Source organism: Adiantum capillus-veneris, chromosome 14 (assembly GCF_014529385.1).
Source record: "Adiantum capillus-veneris isolate H3 chromosome 14, ASM1452938v2, whole genome shotgun sequence".
In the NCBI taxonomy this organism is placed as follows: domain Eukaryota; kingdom Viridiplantae; phylum Streptophyta; class Polypodiopsida; order Polypodiales; family Pteridaceae; genus Adiantum; species Adiantum capillus-veneris.
Genome location: NC_140944.1, coordinates 103,910,885 through 103,933,021, shown reverse-complemented (window position 1 = coordinate 103,933,021; position 22,137 = coordinate 103,910,885). Strand labels below are relative to the sequence as shown.

At 41.3% G+C, this 22,137-nt stretch overlaps 1 protein-coding gene across 1 annotated transcript; it reads left to right on the top strand.

Moving 5' to 3' along the window:
* Positions 1–596: 596 nt before the first annotated feature.
* Positions 597–7,187, top strand: LOC147442874 (uncharacterized). Its single transcript, XM_086529449.1, has 2 exons — positions 597–684; positions 6,466–7,187. Exons 1-2 carry the CDS (start codon positions 597–599, stop codon positions 7,185–7,187), a joined length of 810 nt encoding a protein of 269 aa, XP_086385575.1.
* The last annotated feature ends 14,950 nt before the right edge of the window (positions 7,188–22,137 follow it).

Here is a 22,137-nt window from a genome sequence, read left to right as displayed (position 1 = left end):
CAGTTGAAATTGCAAAGAATAAAGAGTGGAAAGCAGAGCGTCTTCATCAACTTGGAATCAATGTCGAGCCAAAGCTTGAAGTGAAAGCGGTAGAGCAACCAAGGGTCCTCATCAGGGAGCCAAGTTATGATCAACAAGCTTCTCATGATGTGAATGCCTTTCGCAAGGAGATGCAAGAGGTTGTAGGTCTTATGAAGAATCTTAGTGTGCATATGATGGGAGGTGGAAGAGGTCAGAGTTATGGATATGGACGTGGTTATGGAAGCAATGAGGGTTATACAAGTGGTAGAGAAAGAGGCATGGCTGGAAGAGGGGATATGTTTCAATGCTACAATTGTGGTGAATGGGGTCATAAAAGCCCTCAATGTGACAAGCCAAAGAGAATGGGTGGCGACATGTTTCCTCTTCCTCCACAAATTCCTTCTCGAGCTCAAGATTATGGTATTGAGATTAAAGGGGAAGCAGGACCAAGTGGATTGACAGCAGAAGAGAAGGGCAAAACAAAAGTGGTAAGCATAATCCGTTTGGAGAAGAAAGAGGATTATTTGGGAGCTATGGTCATGCCTGTAGGTATGAGGGTTACAAGAGATCATGACATGAGTGATGCAAGTCCCAGCCATAAAAGAGGGAAACAGGTTGAAATAGGTACAGGTAAAGAGAAGAAGAAGAGAAAGCCCAGGAAACATTACAATGCATCCGACTTTTCTTTGGGAGAAGGGCAACCAAATTATAGTTTAAGGGCTGATTTGGTGGGTAGAAAGGCTGATGTTACCTTTGGGCAACTCATGGAGATGTGTCCCAAGTTAAAGAGGCAATGGAAGCACGTAGTCAATCCCATCAAGAAGGAGCCTACAAGGGGGTCAGTGAGAGTCCTATCTTTGAATGAGCTACCTGATATATGCCCTACTATGGATGCATGGCATAAGAGGAATTGCATTGGAGAGGCTTATATTGATGGAGGTGCACAGGTATGTGTTATTACTCAAGCTTGTGTATCAAAGTTGGGACTCAACATGGTGAAGAATTCATGTTTTCGCATAAAGCTTGCCAACCAATCAAGGGTGAGGTGCTTGGGAGTTGTAAAGGACTTGGAGGTGGATTTATTTGATGTTAAAGCGCTGGTCAATTTCCATGTTATGCCCGTGGGTATTGGTGCTTTCCCTCTCATCCTTGGAAGACCATGGTTACAAGCAACCAAAGCTATACAGGATTGGGGACATGGTACCATCACTCTCTACAATAGAAGGGGTGATAAGAAGAGGTTTGACATGGCTAGCAAGCAATCTTTGGATGCTGATTTTGATGAGAAAAGTGATGAAGAAGAGTACTCAAGTGAAGAAGAAGACAATGGGGATGAGGGCAGTGAAGTGGAAGATAGCAGCGATAGTGATCTAGATGTTTCCTCCTTGTTTCTTGAAGAAGAGCATGATGAGAAACAAAGATTTCTTGGCCTTATGGAGAATGAGGATATCTCTGGTCCTTATGAGAAAATTGAAGAGCTGATGCAACCCAAAGTTCAACCTAATGTCAAACAGGAGCTGATACAAGGTATGTTGTCTTCCGACTTGACTAGTCATGAGAAGAGTGAGTACCTACATATGATACAACAATTTCCCCATTTATTCATCACTTATTATGAGAAAATTAGAGGCTTTAAGGGAGAGGAAATCCACATTCCAATCAACGAAGGAGCTCAGCCCGTACGCCAAAAGCTAAGGAGAATGGGACAGGTACAACTTAATGCTTTAAAGGAAGAGGTAGACAAGCTTCTTGAAGCAGGTTTCATATGTCCTGTGAGCACTGCAGAATGGGTGAGTCCTGTTGTTGTCACACCCAAGAAGGATGGAAAGTGGAGGATATGTGTTGATTTTAAGCCTCTAAAGGCAGCCATGAAGAGGGATCCATACCCTCTTCCTTTCATAGATGACATACTTGATTCTATTGCAGGGCATGAGAGGTATAGCGTATGTGATGGATTCTCTCGATATTCTCAGCTCACCTTGGCTTTGGAAGATCGAAAGAAGACCACATTTATCACGCCATGGGGATGCTTTTGTTATTGTGTACTTCCTTTTGGTCTTATGAATGGTTGTGCGTGGTATCAAAAGCGCGTCAACAAGGTGTTCTCTCCCTTTCTTGGCAAGTTTGTGAAGGATCTTATTGATGACTTTTTGTGTTTATAGCTCTAGAAAGGATCATTGTGCAAAGCTTGGGATGGCATTGAAGAAATATGATGAGAGTGGAGGTCAACTCAACCCAAAGAAATGTCATCTTGCTCAACCAAGAGTGAAGTTTTTGGGGCATATGATCTCAGAGAATGGGATTGAAGCGGATCCTGACAAAGTGAAGGCTTTGGTGCTCCTCCCATCACCTAAAGATACAAAGCAACTTTCTACTTTTATTCAAAAGGTGAAGTATATGGCAAGGTTCATTCCTTTGTCCTCTCAACTTCTTTATCCTCTACAACAAGTAGCAAGGTTGGATCCTCTACAATGGACAAATGAATGTGAAGAGGTTTTTCAAGATATCAAAGAGGTTCTTGGTTCTCTTCCTGCTATGCAAGCTCCTAATTGGGATAAGGAGTTTTATGTGAATCCATCAGTAGGTGAGGATGCTATCGGAGCTATGCTTCTTCAACGAGGTAACAATTCCCACTACATGAAGCCTATCTATTGTGCTAGCAGGGTGAAGCTAGAGGTGGAGAGAGGCTATACTGAGGTGGAGCTCATTATGGTGAGTGTGATTTATGCATGTAGAAGGTTTAGGCACTACCTTCTCCCTAAACCATTCACATTCCTCACTAGCTACACTCTTCTACCTCAATTGGTGAATAGCCCTACTTTGTCAAAGAGGCTCATGAAGTGGATTGTGGAGCTACAGGAATTCCAATTCTCTTTTCTTGTTGAGGAGAGTACAAGGGCTACATTGGCTGATTTGCTTACCTATAAGGAAATCCCCCTTCTTCTTAAGGAGGATGCAGTGAAGAAGCAACACATGGAAGATCCTGACATAGAAAATGCCTATCTATTGTTTTTTGATGGCTCTTACAGGAAAGCGCATGGTGAAGCTGCAGGAGGTGTGGTAGTTTATGATCCTCAAGGTGCTTTGGTAACTAAAAGGAGTTTGAAGCTTACAGCACAAAGCAACAATGAAGCTGAGTATGCTACTTTGGAGAAAGGTCTCAACCTTTGCCTTGAGCTTGGCATCCGTCGTGTGAGAGTAAAAGTTGATGCTCTTTTGGTAGTGAAGCAAGTACTTGGGGTGTGGCAAAGTAAGAATCCAAGGCTGAAAAATATGTGTTTTCAAGTGAAGAATCTGCTTAAGCATTTTGAAGCTTGGAGTTTAAGGCATGTGGACAGGTCTCAAAATGAAGAAGCACATGGTGCAGCGCAAGCTTCAATTGGGCAATTGTATGTGATAAGGGCTAATTCTCCTCTTTATTTGGAAAGGGAAGCTTTAGAGAAGGAGGAAGAGTTTCTACAAACAGGTATGCTTCCATCAGAGTTGGAAAAGCCAAAAAAGTACGCCTTCCTACATCGTGCCAAAAGGTATGTGCTACTTGGTGATGCCTTGTATATGAAGGGGGCTGATCTTGTGATGAGAAAAGTGCCTTGGAAAGAGGAAATTTACAAAATTTTAGAGGAGAATCATGAGGGTTCTTGTGGTGGTCACTTTGCTGCAAAGATCACTTTGCATATAGTCTTGCAGGAGGGTTATGTGTGGCCAAGTGTTCAACGTAATGTTCATCATTGGTGCAAGTCTTGTAAAGAGTGTCAAAGCATGGCAAATAGAGTTCTCAAATCAGAAATAAGAGGCACCATTATGTCTTATGATGTGTTTGAGAAGTGGGGTATTGATGCAATAGGTCCTCTACCTATGACAGCTAGAGGCAAATGTTACATACTTACTGTTGTTGACAATCTATCCAGGTGGGCCGAAGCCAAAGCTGTTAAGCACATCACGAGTAAAGATGTTTCCTTATTTATATATGAAGATATTTTCTTCAAATTTGGCATGCCATTGGAGTTACTTTATGACAAGGGTCCAGGTTTCAGGGGAGAGTTGGTGGATTATCTATGTGAAAAGCTTCATGTGCATCGCAGGTTTACTACTCCATATTATCCCCAATGCAATGGCATGAATGAAAGGTTTAATGGAGATCTCATAAGGATGCTTACAAAGATGACAAGAAACAATGTGAAGACTTGGGATTTAGTGCTACCTTGTGCTCTATGGGCTTATAGGATTGCCATCAAATCAGGTACTGGTTTTTCTCCCTTCCATCTAGTTTTTGGCAAAGAGACTTTACTTCCTATTGAGGTGGAGATACCATCCTTGAAGATGATGCTAAAGCTTGAAGAAGAGCCTAAGGATGAATTCAAGGAAAGACTTTTATATTTGCAATGTGTACAATTGGATAGGGAAATGCTTTTGAGCATTATGAGCAGGTCTTGAAGAAGAATCACGCAAAGGCAAATGAGAAGGTAAAGAACAAGGACGTCAAGAAGGGTGACATGGTGCTTCGTTACAATAGTAAGCTTGATAGCACTTTTCAAAAGAAATTTCAAATCAAGTGGCAAGGTCCTTTCTTGGTCTTAAACAGGTTTCCAAATGGCACATATCAGCTTGCTGACTTGGATGGTACCCCACATAAAACATGTGTGAATGGCTACAGTTGAAGAAATATATTGCAAGGTTGATGACTGTGATTGAGGGTGAACCTTCTTTTGAAGAATATTCTGATCATGTGGCTAATGATGAAGATGAGGTGAAGACTCCCTCATGCAGTTTACAGGATCTCTTTTGTGCTGTTGATCATGAATGATCTAGTAGGTTGGGGTGTGGCAAACTATGTTGGGCGCATTTCTGACACCCCATTTTTTGTAAATTTGTACATATGGACATGATGCCCGATGTCAAAAGGGCGTGTGGGCTTTCTTTTTGTGGGTTTTTTAGCTTGCTTTAGCAAGCACATGTACATGCACTGCAAGTCGCTAGTCTAGTGACAGCTGTCGGGCTACTGTAAGTGCCCGTGAGTGAGTTTTTTGAAGTGAGCCTTGTATATAACTAAAATTCATGTAAAAACTAAAAAAAGTTCATCCAAACATCAGAAATTTGCAGGTTTTAGCTCGTTCTCTCTCCTTGGTGCTCTTGGATGCAGTTTTTTGCCCCGACTAGCCTTCTCTACGTGTAGTCGTGCTGGGACATCTCTCTGTTCGCGTCAATTTTGCTCATGGGGGCGTATGGAATCAATTTTAGTCATCTTCAGCTTTCTCGCCAGTCATTTTTCAAGCTTTCTCTCAAGCTTTAAAGTGCCCCAATTGGAGTTGTGCTCATCAGGTTACGACTAGTTCTCTGCAGGGTTATGGCTATGGCAGCCTAGTGGCAAATTGTGTGTAGACAGATTCGGAGGGCATGTATCTATGAATTGTGGAATTGATGTTGAAGTTGTGGGTTTGTGATGTTTGATTGTGAAAGGAGAGGCTCTTGTCTTCATATGCATTGGTCGGCGTGTGCTGTAAATCCATGCTTTGGCACGGTTTTGCTCCTATGTGACATAGTCTCTTGGGTGGGCGATGGCTAGTAAATTCCCAAGGGTCTACTCCTATTGGACTTGTCGTGTTTCAGAAGGATTTGGAAAAGTTTTTTACGTCTTGTAGTTCTCTTTCAACACTCTTGGGTGACATCACTATAGAGGTGTTTCAGTTTGCTTGTTTCCCAACAGCGTGTCTTTTAGAAAGACATCCCACCCTCGAAGATCTACTCTGTGCCTCCTTGTTGCTACACAAACATGGTGGCCGAGTCTGTTGCTGCGGGCGAGTACATGTAGTGCCCATTTTTATGTGGAAACTGCCTCGCAAGAAACCTCCCTTCATTACCTCCAAATCAACTACATCTTCCACTCCTGCACAAAGTCTGAATAGTTGAGAAAGCAGCCCACCAAAGGCCACTCCAAAGAGAAAGTTCTCGGTTAAGGAGTATTCACACCTCCTCGAAAGAAAACAGGAATAGGTAAGAAAGTACAGGTTAAATTGCCTTGCTTACAAATATCATCTTTTTCATATAGATATGTTCAACAACCAGAATCCACATCAAACAGCTTATTATTTCTATGTGTTCACATCAAATGAGTAGCTGCTTCTCTGTATGGTGAAGACAAAACAAAATTCATCATTTACGCCACCTCCAAAGCATACAAGAAAAGGTAATATATTACAACTTCACAAGTTGTTGTAAACATTCACAACAAGCAATTTGTTCCTTTTACGTGTAGGAATTACAGGAAAGAGAAAGCAGAGAGTCTTGTCTCGCAAACATGCAAGATGTAGCAAATCTCGGAGACTAAACTCATCACTTTTGTGTCCTTCAACATCCTCTTCAAGGGAGCTTGAGGGCACGATCAGAGTGGGGACAAGAGCTTCATCCACTAAACCCTGTTCAAGAAAAGGGTAGACATCATTAAACCTCCACTTGCTCTCATGGCAAGGCCTACGTTTCCAAAGCCCAAGATGGTTACAATCAACACACGAACAACGATACCTCAGCCCACTGACGACTCGCTGAATGCTACAGCTAAACCAAAGAGGCGTAATCAACTCACTTGGACCGAGCAAGACATGGAAAAGGCTCTTCAAGCAAGGGAAAATGGCCTATCTCTACACAAATGCTCTCTCCAATTTGGCATGAGTAGAACTGCCATATCTAATTGGGAAGAAGGGAGGACGCAGACTAAGAAGAAAGGCCCCCCCACTCAACTTTCAACGAAGGAAGAGGGCGCTTTACTTCAATGGATATACTTAAAATGCGAGTCGGGACACGGCGTTTCAATTCTTGATGTCAAGCTCAAAGTAGCCGAAATATGTCAAACTAGGCACACTTTATTTTCAAATGGGATTCCAGGAAAAAGTTGGTGGGACAGTTTTCACAAACGACATCCAAAACTGGTCTTTCGGGTTTCAGAGGGACTGGACCAGTCAAGGGCAACACGCTTCATACCTGAAATAGTTAAAAGCCTTCACGACAACCTTCAGAAATTGTATTATGAGCACGGGAGTCATGTTTCTTTAGAAGTTGTCACTAAAGCTTACGAAGCAGGGATAGACATACTTACATTGCCAGCCCACTCATCACACAAGTTGCAGCCTTTGGACGTTTCTGTCTTCAAGTCACTAAAAGTACAATTTTGAAAAGAACGCGACATGTGGAAACAGAAGACATCCTTCAAGACAAGCAAGCAAATCAGAGTTGGCTTCAATAGTTGCAAAGGCCATTTCCTCTTCTTTCACGGAGTCAAACATCCAAGCCGATTTCGGCGCCACAGGAATATGGCCCCTAAACCCTTCTACTGTTGTTTTTGAAAGTATGTCATTTACTTACATCAACTTGAGTGATGAGGGGCCAAATCTCCCTCACCTTTTATAGCTCATCTGATATGCTTGAGGTGAGAAGACATCCCACGATCAGAGTAATAAGTGGCTACAAGTTCCCAAGCCGCCTCATGGCCACCCTGCTTGCATATTGGGGGTTGAGAGGGAGAGAGAGTTTGTGTAGGAGCTAGCAGTAGGTTGTGGTGTGTAGTAGTACAGTCAAGGGGGACAGAGAGAGCGAGGGCGTGAAGTGTTAGGGTAGAAATGAAAGCCACAATTCTTACATGATAACTTTTAGGGATGGGTACCATGTGAAGATAGAAGGGAGAGGATTGCGCCCCCAAAAAAACCCATATGATATTTTTAGGGTACAACTCAGGAACATAGACCAAAGTAAAAAGTAACCCTTGAGAAGGGAAATTTTTTTATAGTTTAACTGCTAGATAAGTACACATGTATGTGTGTGTGTGTGTGTGTACATGCCCTGTCCCACGCACCATACACAATGGGTCGATAGTAGGCCCATTGTGAATGGTGTTTTAAATGTTTTCAACATAGTCAATATGCAGCTAAGTGCCCAAAAAGTCTTACTAAGAGCAATGGCCAATCCAATGGAGTCAACCAAAATCCGAGCCAAAAACCCTTTAACAACAACCGCCCCAATGGAGCTACTGTTAACCTCAATGAAGATGCTAATCTTGACGACAATGAAGTGGAATCTAATTACGGTGAGGGATATGATCCCGACTATGATGACGATGACAACCCATCTTCAGGTACTCCTATATCTCCTCACACTTTGTTTAAAGTGCAAGGCACATTCAAGGGTGAAAGTGTCACCATTCTTTTAGACAATGACAATAGCCATGATTTTATTTCTGCACGATTGGCACAACAGCTATCTCTCTCTAAAATTTCTCCACATCACAAGGTCAAAACCGTTTTTAATAATCAACATTTTAATTGTAAAACCAAAGTCACTGTTGAAGTTTGCATTGGTGAGTTTACACAAGCATGTACATTTTTGGTAGCACCATTGCATGGTCTTGATATGATTTTAGGAATGCCGTTTTGTCATTCATTTGACCCGTTGATTAATTATAAAACATGTACTATGTCTCTCACTCATGATAATAAAAATTTCTCGATCCAAGCAACACTAGCACACCAAAAATTTCCACTCCTCTCTCACACTCAAGCCAAAAGATCCATTCAAAAACAAAGGAAAACATATATAATGTTGGTAAATCAAGTTCCCGCTGAAACCGAAACCTCACATGACTCTTCGCATGATGATTTTCTCTCACAATTTCAGAATTGTTTCATGCATGATCTACCACCTAGAATACCACCTTCACGCCCAGAAGACCACAAAATAGATATTATCCCGGGTAGTGAACCTCCTTGTAGAGCACCTTATCGTGTAAATCCAACTGCACACAGGGAGATACAAACTCAATCACTGACTTGCTTGATCAAGGACTTATAAGACCCAGTAGTTCACCATACGGAGCTCCAGTACTTCTTGTTAAGAAGAAAAATGGGACTTTTTGTATGTGCATTAACTACAAGGCTTTAAACAAGATCACCATCAAGAATAGGTTCCCTATTCCTAGAGTGGATGATCTATTAGATAAACTAAAAGGGGCAAATATCTTTAGCAAAATTGACCTCAAATCAGGGCTTTAGCAAGTCAAAATGTTTGATCAAGATGTATACAAAACTGCTTTTAGAACACAAACGGGACACTATGAATTTCTTGTCATGCCATTTGGTTTGACAAATGCACCAGCCACTCTCATACGCATGATGAACAGAATTTCATTGACCATCAAGATTTTGTGATTGTATTCTTTGATGACATTCTTGTATTCAGTAAATCAAAACAAGAACATAAAGAGCATTTAACACGTGTATTTGAACTGCTTGCACACAACCACTTGTACATGAATCCTGAAAAGAGTTCATTTTTCCAAAGTGAAATTGAATGTTTGGGACACATTGTATCGGGTAAGGGAATCCATGTAGACCCTAAGAAAATTGAAGCCATTCAATCATGGCCTAGACCCAAAAATTTGCATGAACTTCGTTCTTTTATTGGTCTATGCAGTTATTATAGGAAGTTTGTATGTAACTTTGCTTACAACTCTCATTACCTCACCCTCCTATTAAAGAAAAATTCTCCTTATGTATGGACTGATTTGCAAGAAAGTTCCTTTAATGCTCTTAAAAATGCGTTGATAAATGCACTAGCACTGCAATTGCCCGATTTTGATAGACCATTCTTTGTCATTGTCACTGATGCTAGTGGAAAAGGTATCGGTGCAGTCCTTATGCAAGATAACTATCCACTCGCATTTGAAAGTCGTAAGTTTAAACCATCTGAAGCAAAATTTAGTACATATGATAAAGAGTTAACTGCTGTCCTACATGCTTTTAAAATTTGGAAACACTATTTAATGGGTGCTGATTTACTCATCAAAATTGATCAACAAAGTATCAAGTATTTACTGTCTCAACCCTTGATAGATGATAGACATATTAAGTGGATTGCCTTCATCCAAAGTTTTCAACCCAACATTCAATACCAACCTGGTGAGGAGAATGTTGTAGCCAATGCTTTGAGTTGAAGACCCTCTCTTAATAATCTATCAACCATTACGAGTACTCCATTTGATTCAAAGCCTGACACTTATGCACAAGATGATGTTTTCAAAACCACATGGTTGCATATGATCTATGCATACATTTTTGGAATACACTATTCAAGAAAAATTTCTTTATTTCAAACAAAAACTGTGTGGAACTAAACCTTTTTACATCATGGTTTGCCTAAAGTTATAATATCTGATCGAGATTCTAAATTTTGTAGTGCTTTTTGGACTACTGTTTTTGAAAATCTTGGAACCACACTTGATTTTACTTCTGCATTCCATCATGAATTTAATGGTCAAACCAATGACTACTAATTGTACCATCATTGACTTGTTAAAAGCTTATGTTTCTTCTCAACCCAAGAAATGGGATGATTACCTACATATTCTATAGTTTGCATATAACAACACCACTCACATTGCCATAGGTAAATCTCCATTTGAAATTGTTTATGGTCATTCTCTGCCTACTCTTGCTTCTCGTCTTTCCAATATTGTGCATGTCTCACTGATGATTTTACTGCTAATTTTCATGATATTTATGCAAGTGTGCATTCTGCCATTAAACACTGACAAGAACTTTACACTAAGCATGCTAACAAGCATAACAAGGCACACCAATTCAAAGAAGGTGATTATGTTATGCTTCGCATCAAAAACCGAAGGATCAAAAGTGTTGATACTAATGCTTTTGTTAAACTTGCTCCTCGTTTTTACGGTCCTTTCAAAAAATTTACTATGATCAATGATGTTTCATTTTGTTTAGACCTACCTTTACATTGGCACATTCACAATGCTTTCCACATTGGTCTTTTAAGACCTTTCAGAGGACCCCTATCTACACATCACATTTATGAGGATCCACCTTCACTTGTGGACCAAGAAGAACAACTCATCCCTCACAAATAGTTGACCACAAAACCACCACAACACGCATTGGCATGGTTTATAACCGCTATCTTTTGACCTTTAAAGGCCACTCTTGAGAGGATGGCAAATGGATGCCTGAATATTTTTTTCACAAATTCCCAAACCTTCTCTACACTTTCCATCACTCACGGTCCAGTTGATTCTTTAGTGAGCAACTGAGGACAGTTGCTATCCATGGTGAAAGGGATGTTACAAGACTGGGCACCCTCCTGTTGCATGTCGTTAATTGCAATTGGGATGGCTGGCTTAATGGTTAATTATGTGCTGTCTATTTGAATTTTCCTAATAGTGAATACATGATGGTTTGTAGATTGGAACTCTGGGAGTTGACGAGGAAGCGTCGACAAATAATAATTCTCTTAATCATTTTATCCTAGCAAAGTATTTTAGAAATAAGCCACTATGTCTCCTTTGTAACATCATTCCCACTATGGTGGGAGGGATGTTACAAGACTGAGCACCCTCCTGTTGCATGTGGTTAACTGCAATTGGGATAGTTTGTTTAATGGTTAATTATGTGCTGTCTATTTGAATTTTACTAACACTGAGTGCATGATGGTTTCTAGATTGGAACTTTGGGAGTTGACGAGGAGGCATCGGCAAATAATAATTCTCTCGATCATTTTATCATATAGCACAGTATTTTAAAAAATAAGACACTATGGCTCCTTTGTAAATAGGACAATGAGAACCCACCCTAAGAGGGTCATGCAATAAATAGTGTGTACCACTTATTACTTAAGTGGAACTAAAGTGTAGAAGAGGGGCCTCCAATTTTGACACCAATAATAAATCAAATATCAAATACCAACTCCACAAGGGAGGTGTCGTGGAGTTTGGGGCTAGGATTGTAGGCCTTTCTTGTGTAGATGCTTTCAATTTTCCATCTCTCCTCTCTTAAGTTATTCTGTGTTTTCTGTGTACTGTTATGGAATTCAATGTGTTTGCTGTGTACTATTATGGAATTCATATTTACTATTTATTGCAGCTGCTGACAGGTGGAAAAGGCTTGACCGAGCTAGGGTATTGCAAAAAGGATATTATATTTTATGTATTCAAGTGCTCTTTAGGAGCTTTGGCCATTTATGTCTGGCCGGCCACTTTTGTACTCACAATTGACCATTTAAAAAATCTATAAAACAAATACGTGCAAGAGGGAAATGGTCACTCTTGCACGGGGGGAGATTGCACCCAGTGTCTGTGTATTCTTCTCCCTTCTCCTCTCTTCTCTCTCGCCGTGCTAGCGTAGCACTCCACTCTAGGAGGTGCGCCTACACGTGCTCTTTTGCTCTGTCTTGTTCGCAGTCTCTCTCTGTTCGCATACGTCGCGGTTTATATGCTATGGGAATTGCCAGGTATGCAGGTTTGTCAGTTTATGCTAGATATTGTGTTATCTTGGGTATTTTGCAGGGCAGCCATGTTTCCGTCTATAGCAGTGGTATCAGAGCGTGGGCTACGCTCCAAGAGAGCGTGGGCTACGCTCCAAGACTAAAGATTTTTGTCAAGTAGCAGCTAAGTGTTTAGTTCCCTTATGCTTGTAGATTTTGTTAATTGCTTCAATTTATAATAATTAGTGTCGATTGTATGAGATAGATAGTGATCTTTAGAAAATTGAAGAGAACCCTTTCTTTATTATCATGATATAGTGATTATTAGTATAATTATGTTAATTAAACATATTGATAGAATAGATTAAACATAATCTTATGCTCGGATCTTATGGCAATATGCAATAACAAGAGAGGAATAGCATGTGACCTTATGAAAAAGTCACGATAATAGAATCTCTTTCATGATATCAAGGCTCGCTTAAGACTCACAACATATGATAAAAGGTGAGAAATGCTAGATTTCAATTGCCTATTAGCTGATAAGAAATCCAGCAGAGAATTTACAAAGGGGAAAAAGGAGGAAGAATAGATTTATGAAGAGGAAAGTAGCCAGAGTTTCGATGAACAAGAAGTAGAAGAAGAAGAAGAATTCGAGAAGATTTAATGATGTAACAATCTTTCAAGTCTATAAACAATGAGTTTAGAGGCTATGGAAAGAAGTCCCACAATTTCTCTTCCACCATTGCGTAAGGAAAAGAGAGGTTGTGAGTGTCGATCAACAAGTCGAGAAATTTGATGAATTTTTCTTGCCATAACCTTCCATACTTCAGACAACAACCACGTTGGTTGCGAGCAACGGCGGGTGGCAATAGGAAAGGAAAAGTGCAGGCTAGCACCCCACTCCCTGAATGGCCACTCATGACTACATGGCAACCGCAACTCACTTCCTTTGAGTCGTCACCAACCGCTTCATTTTGGCCAACCCATCTGGCGGCCTCCTCAAGCTGGCTCACATGCGCTATCACTACACACAAGCTCACGTTAAGAGTGGCTATCATGCTTTTCTTTCCCTCAGTCGCCACTCATCAAACCCATCACAGCTACCTGCATGTCGTGCTCACCTCCCAATTCTCCTCTTCTTTCTACCTACTGCCACGTTGGGTGAAACCTTTTTGAGGTTGGCAAGCCTTTTGACGACGGCCGCAAGCTTGTGCAACTGCTCTCTCTCTCTCTCTCTCTCTCTCTCTCTCTCTCTCTCTCTCTCTCTCTCTCTCTCTCTCTCTCTCTCTCTCTCTCTCTCTCTCTCTCTCTCTCTCTCTCTCTGGCCACCAACCGCCATCGTGACCACTAGCTTCAGTACAGTTGCATGCCAACTTCAATTATCATATATCACTTTTTTTTCGACGACACTCAATCAGTCCTCCAACTACCCATGTCCCTCCTTTGCGCATGCAGAACACCAACATCTCTCTCTCTTTTCCTACCAACTCGCCCTCTTCCTCTGTTGCCGTAGTTATCTCTCTCTCTCTCTCTCTCTCTCTCTCTCTCTCTCTCTCTCTCTCTCTCTCTCTCTCTCTCTCTCTCTCTCTCTCTCTCTAGTCACCCTCGATTACTTGCACCACCTTGGTGCATCTGTTAACAACCACCCCTCCAACCTATCCTTGCGTGCTTCCCACAACCACTCGTCTATGATTGACTCCCACCCATCCATGCCTACTAGTTATCGTTAGACACACAAATATGCCTACAACTAGTTACTAGCAGTGACACCAAGCTGATGAACACAAGAAATGTGTCACTAGTAGGCTATGCAAAAAAATCCAAAGAGAAGGAAACCCTTGCACACACACGTGAGTATGCACATTAAAAAAAACAGGCCCTTAAGCCTTCGGAAGAGCCGCCTGCGCTTGCTGTGTAGGTTGGGAGGTTCAAGTTCGGGACACTGAATGTCCTTCAACAACAATCGACACGAGCTGTTTTGGAGATTGCAGAAACAGAGGGAGCGTCCACAGTTGGTGTCGATTCGCCGGTGAAGTACCAATCCTGCATCAGGGTCAAGGATGACTTTATTGTACGTAGACTCGGAGACAGCACGAGGGGAGACATACCCGAGTTGCCAGGTGCAAGCATGCGTATTTCTTGAGCTGTCTTGATTCTGCGTGTCATGGCGGAAACATTCCATTTTTGGCATGCAGTGATGGCCGCATGTCTGAGATTCCGACCCTCAGCAAGTACGCATCAGCGATGTCATTTGCGAGCCCGCATGCTGATGAAGGAAGGTCTGCCTGATACTTCGATCGGAAGCGAAGATGAGGAATGCCGATCGAGAGGAAGAAGAGGCGTCGAGCCCGTTGGGGTTCACATGACCGAGATCACTACCACCGATTTGCAGAGCGTGAGGAAGCTGGGCGGTGGCGCTCGCTACCATGGAGAGAGTGCAATGGGTTCTGAATGGGAGTACAGGTAACTTAACAAAAGAAAAAAAAACAAAACCTTTTCATTTGTCCCCCTTAATAATTTGAACAACGAGTGGTTCCCACCCATCTTTTGCCCTATCAAGCTGTGGTAGCACACAAAGTGCGCACCACTCCCATACACACACTTGACTTCATTTTATTTTAGTACTCAGACATTGGCTTTGATCCAAAAGAATTGTATCAGATTTGTTTCATATGTAAGTTTCCCCTTTAAAGACAAGTAATATAACATTTCATTTTTGCTATCTCTCTTCCCCCTCCCACTACAACTGTTCCGGTGAGACAGACATTGAGGATGCTCTTCGACGCCCACAACAATACTTTCTCCGATGCCGGAGACCCACGCGCATTGTCGATGACAATATTGCTTTTCATCACAACTTTAGGCTATGGCTACTATGGCTAATAAAATCTCTCTATAACGTGACCAATATCTCTGATATATGTTGTTTTTAAATAAGGGTTTTCTTCAAATTCTCTTTACGTGGCATAACGGTTGCCTTGATAAATCAATCCTTCTCTTAGGGCTTGAAATACCAAACCCGAATTAAAGGTCATCTATAATTGAAATTTACGAAACAAATAGCTCATGTAGCCCAAAGATCTTGAACACAATCTAGCATAGCTATATACTTATAATGTGTGTGTGTGTGTGTGTGTGTGTGTGTGTGTGTGTGTGTGTGTGTGTGTTCTTATAATGCATGTTCTTTTCTAGTACATGTGATGATGCCATTAAACCTCTTTCCAAACAAGAAGGATAAGCTACCCGCTAATTGCTTTACTGAGAGAAAAGTAATATTTGTCCACAGGTCGTGAAGTTAGTGGTACTTACCAGCTTGAATAAAGTCTAGAGTTTGTCATGAATATAGATGTTCCATACTTCAGTGGTATTTTTTTTAAGAGTCTACCCGGCTCAATGTGCACATGTCTAAAGGTCCTCATTTCTTTGTTAGTATTAGGTGACACTATATTAAACAAGTGATATCTTTATTTATTTATTTATTTTAAAACAAAAAAACATACCAATTTTTTTGAAAAATATTATTCTTTTATTTTAACTTAAATGTTCCATCATATGGTATAATGCTAGTGCAATTTTTGTTACCTATTACTTGATATAGTTTCATTTATTTGTTTATGTATGACATCCATGCTACTAGTACTCCTCTGTAGCTGATTAAGGTAAACCATGATGCATATTGGAATGCTTTTTTAATTTTATTTTTCCAATTTTATTTTGACAATAGTTTAAACAAAAGCCCCATTATTAGTTTCTTCATTGGAAGTACTATTTTACCTTCCTATCGTTTTCACACAACATTAATCTCTACTGACTACCATTCCTACATTGTAAACAAACTCTCATTACAAACTTTTAAATGTTATGAATTTAGTGTGTGCTTCAATTGTTCGAAAATCATTTTTATTGCTTTGCCTTTGCGAAATACTATTGCAGATAAAGCTAACCACCCTACTCTCATATCAATGCCCCAAGTAGCAATTTTGTTTTTGCAATGTTCTCTGCAGTATTTTAATTATCCTTGCTTTAAGATCTCGTCATGATAAATCATCTCTCATCTGCTCATACTGCAATGTACTTGATTATTATACTATTGTGATAATATTCACCTTCTCAACTCTCTTGTACGATGTTTTGTTTTTCTGTATACATGTGGAACAAGCTCAAGGAGTTTGCAACAAGGATATTTTTCTTATCTGCATTCTTTTATGACATGTGAAAATTTACCATCACTAACATTGTGTCTTCTGCTTACACTGAATACAATTTCTATTGAGATGAATTGTCATTAAGTTGTACAACTCCCACGAGAGCTAAGGTGCTTTGCGATACTAGACAAACCGTTTGTAAGTACTTTTTTACCTGAGAATACTGCAATTTTTTGTCAAACAGGTAGTAAATAGTTTTCTCTTTTATGTCTCATCTAGTCCATTGGTCACGCACACACAAATTTGCCGATCTAAACAGTGTGTAGCTACTCATCTTGGTGCAGATCCGCCGATTTAGAAAGCACATTAATAAACTTAGATTTATGATTTTTATAAAATATCCAATGCAGATCCGCCGATTTAGGCAGCATTAGTGTAGATACGCCGATTTAGGCAGCACGCTTTATTGGTGTAGACTCGTCGGATGAGGCAACACCGATCACAAAATCATGCTGCAGTGGCTGGCCACCACTGTAACTGGTATGATTTTGTTACCCGGGTATAGAAAATGAAAGATATTTTGGATTTGGATTTGAAATTGGATTTGGAATTGGTATATGATGGATTTCTGTCGCGACAATAGTTATGAAAATGAACTTGAGATTGATGAGAATTGATTTATACAATGATGAGTGTGACCAACGATATCCTGATTCATCAGGGTATGACATATACTGCTTATTCTAGTGGTATGGGACACTAGAATAGGTAGTATGTGGATGACAACAGGCATAACCAATGTGTCTAATTTTATGGATTTTTCTTTTAATATTTGATACAGTTTTCTAATAATTGTTTTGGATAAGTATTGTTTGCAAATTTTTATCTTCGCAACTGAGGACAATTGCTTTCCAACGGAGAGGTATGTTATGGAATTCATATTTTACTATTTATTGCAGCTGACAGGTGGAAAAGGCTTGACCGAGCTAGGCTATTGCAAAAAGGATATTATATTTTATGTATTCAAGTGTTCTTTAGAAGCTTTGGCCATTTATGTCTGGCCGGCTAGTTTGTACTCACAATTGACCATTTAAGAAATCTATAAAACAAATACGTGCAAGAGGGAAATGGTCACTCTTGCACGGGGGGAGATTGCACCCAGTGTATGTGTATTCTTCTCCCTTTTCCTCTCTTCTCTCTCGCCGTGCTGGCGTAGCACTCCACTCTAGGAGGTGCGCCTACACATGCTCTTTTGCTCTGTCTTGCTCGCAGTCTCTCTCTGTTCGCATACGTCGCGGTTTACATGCTATGGGAATTCCCAGGTATGCAGATTTGTCAGTTTATGCTAGATATTGTGTTATCTTGGGTATTTTGCAGGGCAGCCATGTTTTTGTCTGTAGCATGTACTCCTAAATTAAGTCTACATCTTCTCTTCCATGCTCTTACACCCTCTTACAACTTGTCTCTGTCAATTGTATGTTTTAGTGTGTGTGTGTGTGTGTGTGTGTGTGTGTGTGTTTAGAAATTGGGGAAAGAGGTTGACAGGTTGATGGTGATGTGTGTGAGCAGTGTTCTAAGCAATCGGTGTCCCCCCTTTCTCCTAACAAAACAAACACACACACACACACACACACACACACACACAGGTGTGTTGTGTGTCACGAGAAGTGGAAAGAAACAAGACATATGTTTTTCTTTACTGGTTGGCAATGGTGTTGGGGTTTTCATTGCACCTCCTGGATTTTTAATGGCCAAGTGAAGCACGAGCGAACATGGAAGAATCTTAAAAGATTTCATCTAACAAAAGTATAGGTGCCCAAAAAATGTTTCTTTCATTTCTTTTTAAAGGAATCACCAAAGATGCTTTGATGAAAGCTAAACTAAGTGGAAAGGGAGGGAGGATGTCGCATGGGCAATGAACATGGCACGTGGATGAAGGGTAAAGTTGGTGAAAAAAGGAGGAGGGGGAGAGGAAAAGAGAGATTTTCTCTATCTTCAAAGGAAAAACGGGAAATGTTTTTCGAGGGCAACCGCATTTGAGAAAAATGTGTCTCAACTTGATATCGTGCCATTTTCGGTTTCAAAAATGCCAGTAGATGGCAAGGGGAAAAGGATAAATTCCATCCCAAAATAGAAAAATAGTGTAGAAAACTAAAAAATAAATTTCCTTTCACAAATTCAAGGAAAGGGATATTGTATTTTTGAAAAAAAAAATCGGAAGGTGTCTTTTGTCTCTCTCTCTCTCTCTCTCTCTCTCTCTCTCTCTCTCTCTCTCTCTCTCTCTCTCTCTCTCTCAATTTTAAGGGCATTTTGGGAATTTATGACAAAAAAATATTGGGAATGCTTTGGGAAAGTCAAAGGGAAGGGTGTGTTATCTTGTCAACACAGGACAGTAGTGCCGCGATTTGTAGAGGCGGTTGAGGGCAGGTGTCAGCCAAGGTGCATGGACGAGCATAGGCAAGGCGTGCTGCAAGAGATGGTGGGTAAGCACAAGAGCAAGTGAGGGCAAGAGGGATGGATCCGGTGCTCTCTCTCTCTCTCTCTCTCTCTCTCTCTCTCTCTCTCTCTCTCTCTCTCTCTCTCTCTCTCTCTCTCTCTCTCGCAAGTGAAAGTCATGCCAGCACATGCAGAACGGGACGAGAGCGATGTCGATTATTAAAGCCATGTTCAACTCAGCAGAAGCAACAGCGGGGCGTGTCTGTCAAATGTCTCCAACAGCCATGTGCAGGTCCGTGGGTGGCGTCAGAGCCACTACGAGCTATGGAGATGGGGAGAAAGACATAGGGTGCATGCCTGCTTGGGGGTTGCGGATATGGCATGGGACTTTTGCCCTTGAATTCTTGAGTCCAAAAGGAATCTTCCATTCAATTTAATTAATGGAAGTGAAAGTAGACCCATTTATTTTTAATGGGAATCAAGCAAGATCCTAGTGGGAGCTTTAATTGAAAAGTAAAAGAAAAGACAAAGGGAGCAAGCTCAAGATCGATATAAGAAGTACACAGATGAGCATCGTCGTCTTGCTACTTTCGAAGAAGGAGACAAGGTTTTCCTCAAAGTTCCTGAGCATTCAAAAAGTCTGAGGACGGGTAAAGTTGCTAAACTTTCATCACGCTATTGTGGACCGTTTACCATTCTCAAACGTATAGGTCAAGTGGCCTATAAGTTAGCTCTTCTAGAGCACTCACGAGTTCATCTAGTTTTTCATGTTAGCCGTTTACGAAAACAACTAGGAAAGAATGATAATATCATTCACACAGGTGTGTTAGTTGACCTTGTCGAACCGCCAAGCATCCCTCATGAGCCCGCAAAGATTTTGGATTCTCATGAGCTTCGCACCAGACATCATGTCAGACGACTGGTGTTGGTAAAATGGCTAGACAACAAGCTAGGTTTTTTAGCTTATGTATAACTTAGGAGATAGAGAAGCGGCCACAGTGTGCCGACTTAGTTGAGTCAACCCGTTCGAATGCAAAAGGGGCACGATTCAATAGATACAATAGAGAGAGAGAGAGAGAGAGAGAGAGAGAGAGAGAGTTTTAATTTTTCCATAAAATGTGAGCTGTTAGATGTGGGCAGCACAGAGAGACACATAGAGAGTGAAGGTAGAGACAGAGGGAGAGGCATCGCTAGGGTGAATGCCTTTGTGTGGGCAATGTCGAGTATGGGTTGTTGATTGCTTGCAACGATGAAGATGGAGATAGAGCAAGGAATGGTGTGCATGGGGTACATGCCTAGAGAGAGCTAGAGAGGAAGAGAGAGGTTTTCTCTGCATGGACTCAGCATAGACCTTTCGTTGCAGATCTGCCATGTCCCTTGCGTCCGAGGAAGACGGACGGAGAGATAGAGAAGTGGAGCACAAGGCTATGGGGCGACAATGTTTTTTTTTTTTTTTTTTTTTTGGGGGGGGGGGGGGGGGGGGGGGGGGGGGGGGGGGGGGGGGTTCCCCCAAAGAAATAAAGCACAAGGGGTTGCTCCAATTCTGAGATTTGGTGAGAGTCTCTGCTATGTGCGTGCATTCGAGTTTTGCATCAAGGCTAGATAGAATCTTGATGACAGATCTGGGAAGATCCGCTACAATGAAGTGGAGAGAGAGAGAGAGAGAGAGAGAGAGAGATTGATTGGCATTAGTTTGAAAGAAAAAGTGAAACTTAATATTGAAAGGAAAGTAAAAGCTTACTTTCCTTTTCAACATTGAGGAAAGTAAGCTTTACTGAGGAAAATGCAAAAAAGAAATTTCAGGGAGTGGTTATATGCATTTCTTTTATAAAAAAAATTGGGTCTACTTTCACTTCCATTAATTAATTTGAATGGAAGATTCTTTTGGACTCAAGAATTCAATGGCGAAAGTCCCATGCCATGTCAGCAACCCCCCAAGCAGGCATGCACCCTGCGTCTTTCTCCCCATCTCCATAGCTCGCAGTGGCTCTCGCGCCACCTACGGACTTGCACATGGTTGTTGGAGACATTCGACAGAAACGCCCTGATGTTGCTTCTGCTAAGTTGAACATGGATTTAATAATCGCCATCGCCCTCATCCCGTTCTGCATGTGCTGGCATGACTTTCGCTTGCTCGGGTGGAGAGAGAGAGAGAGAGAGAGAGAGAGAGAGAGAGAGAGAGAGCTGGATCCATTCCTCTCGCCCTCACTTGCTCCTGTGCTTACCCACCTTCTCTTGCAGCACACCTTGCATGTGCTCGTCCATGCTCCATGCGCCTTGGTTGGCACCTGCCCTTGACTGCCTCTACAAATCGCGGCACCACTGTCCTGTGTTGACGAGATAACACACCCTTCCCTTCGACTTTCCCAAAGCATTCCCAATATTTTGTCATAAATTCCCAAAGTGCCCTTAAGATTTAGAGAGAGAGAGAGAGAGAGAGAGAGAGAGAGAGAGAGAGAGAGAGAAAAGACACCTTTCGAAAAATAATTTTTTCAAACATACAATATTCCTTTCCTTGAATTTGTGAAAAGGAAATTTATATTTTAGTTTTTTACACTATTTTTTTATTTTGGAATGGAATTTATCCTTTCCCCCTTGCCCTCTACTGGCATTTTTGAAATCGAAAATGGCACGTATCAAGTTGAGACACATTTTTTCCAAACGCAGTTGCCCTCGAATTTTTTTTCCCGTTTTTCCTTTGAAGATAGAGAAAATCTCTCTTTTCCTCTCCCCCTCCTCCTTTTTTCACCAAGTTTACCTTTCATCCACGTGCCATGTTCAATGCCCATACGCATCACCCCTCCCCGTCCCTTTCCACTTAGTTTGGCTTTCATCTAAGCATCTTTGGTGATTCCTTTAAAAAGAAATGAAAGAAACGTTTTGGGCACCTATCTATTGGCTCAAATCTTTTTTGGCCTGTGGAAGGCCATAGGGTTTTAGGTGCAAAGTTGTTGCAAACTCTAGGCCGTTTGATTATCGTTGATGGATGGCTACCACGTGCTATTAGGTTTTTAGGGTTTTTAAGGTTCATTTGACCCATATGCAACCCCTTTTCGTGCTGCTCCTGGCGGGCCTCAGTCCTTTTTGCCCTTCTCCTACCAAAGAATGTGGCGTGTGCAGCGGTGTTGTCCTTCCGAGAAGACAGCTGCACAGAAGGTATTTCTTTTGGTGCTGCTCCTGCCAGAGCACCAAGAGGTGTTCGATACGCAGCTTTGCTTGTTTAATTCCGCGGGGTTTTCAAGGTTATTGAAGGCGACTGCATTCAATGGGGTTG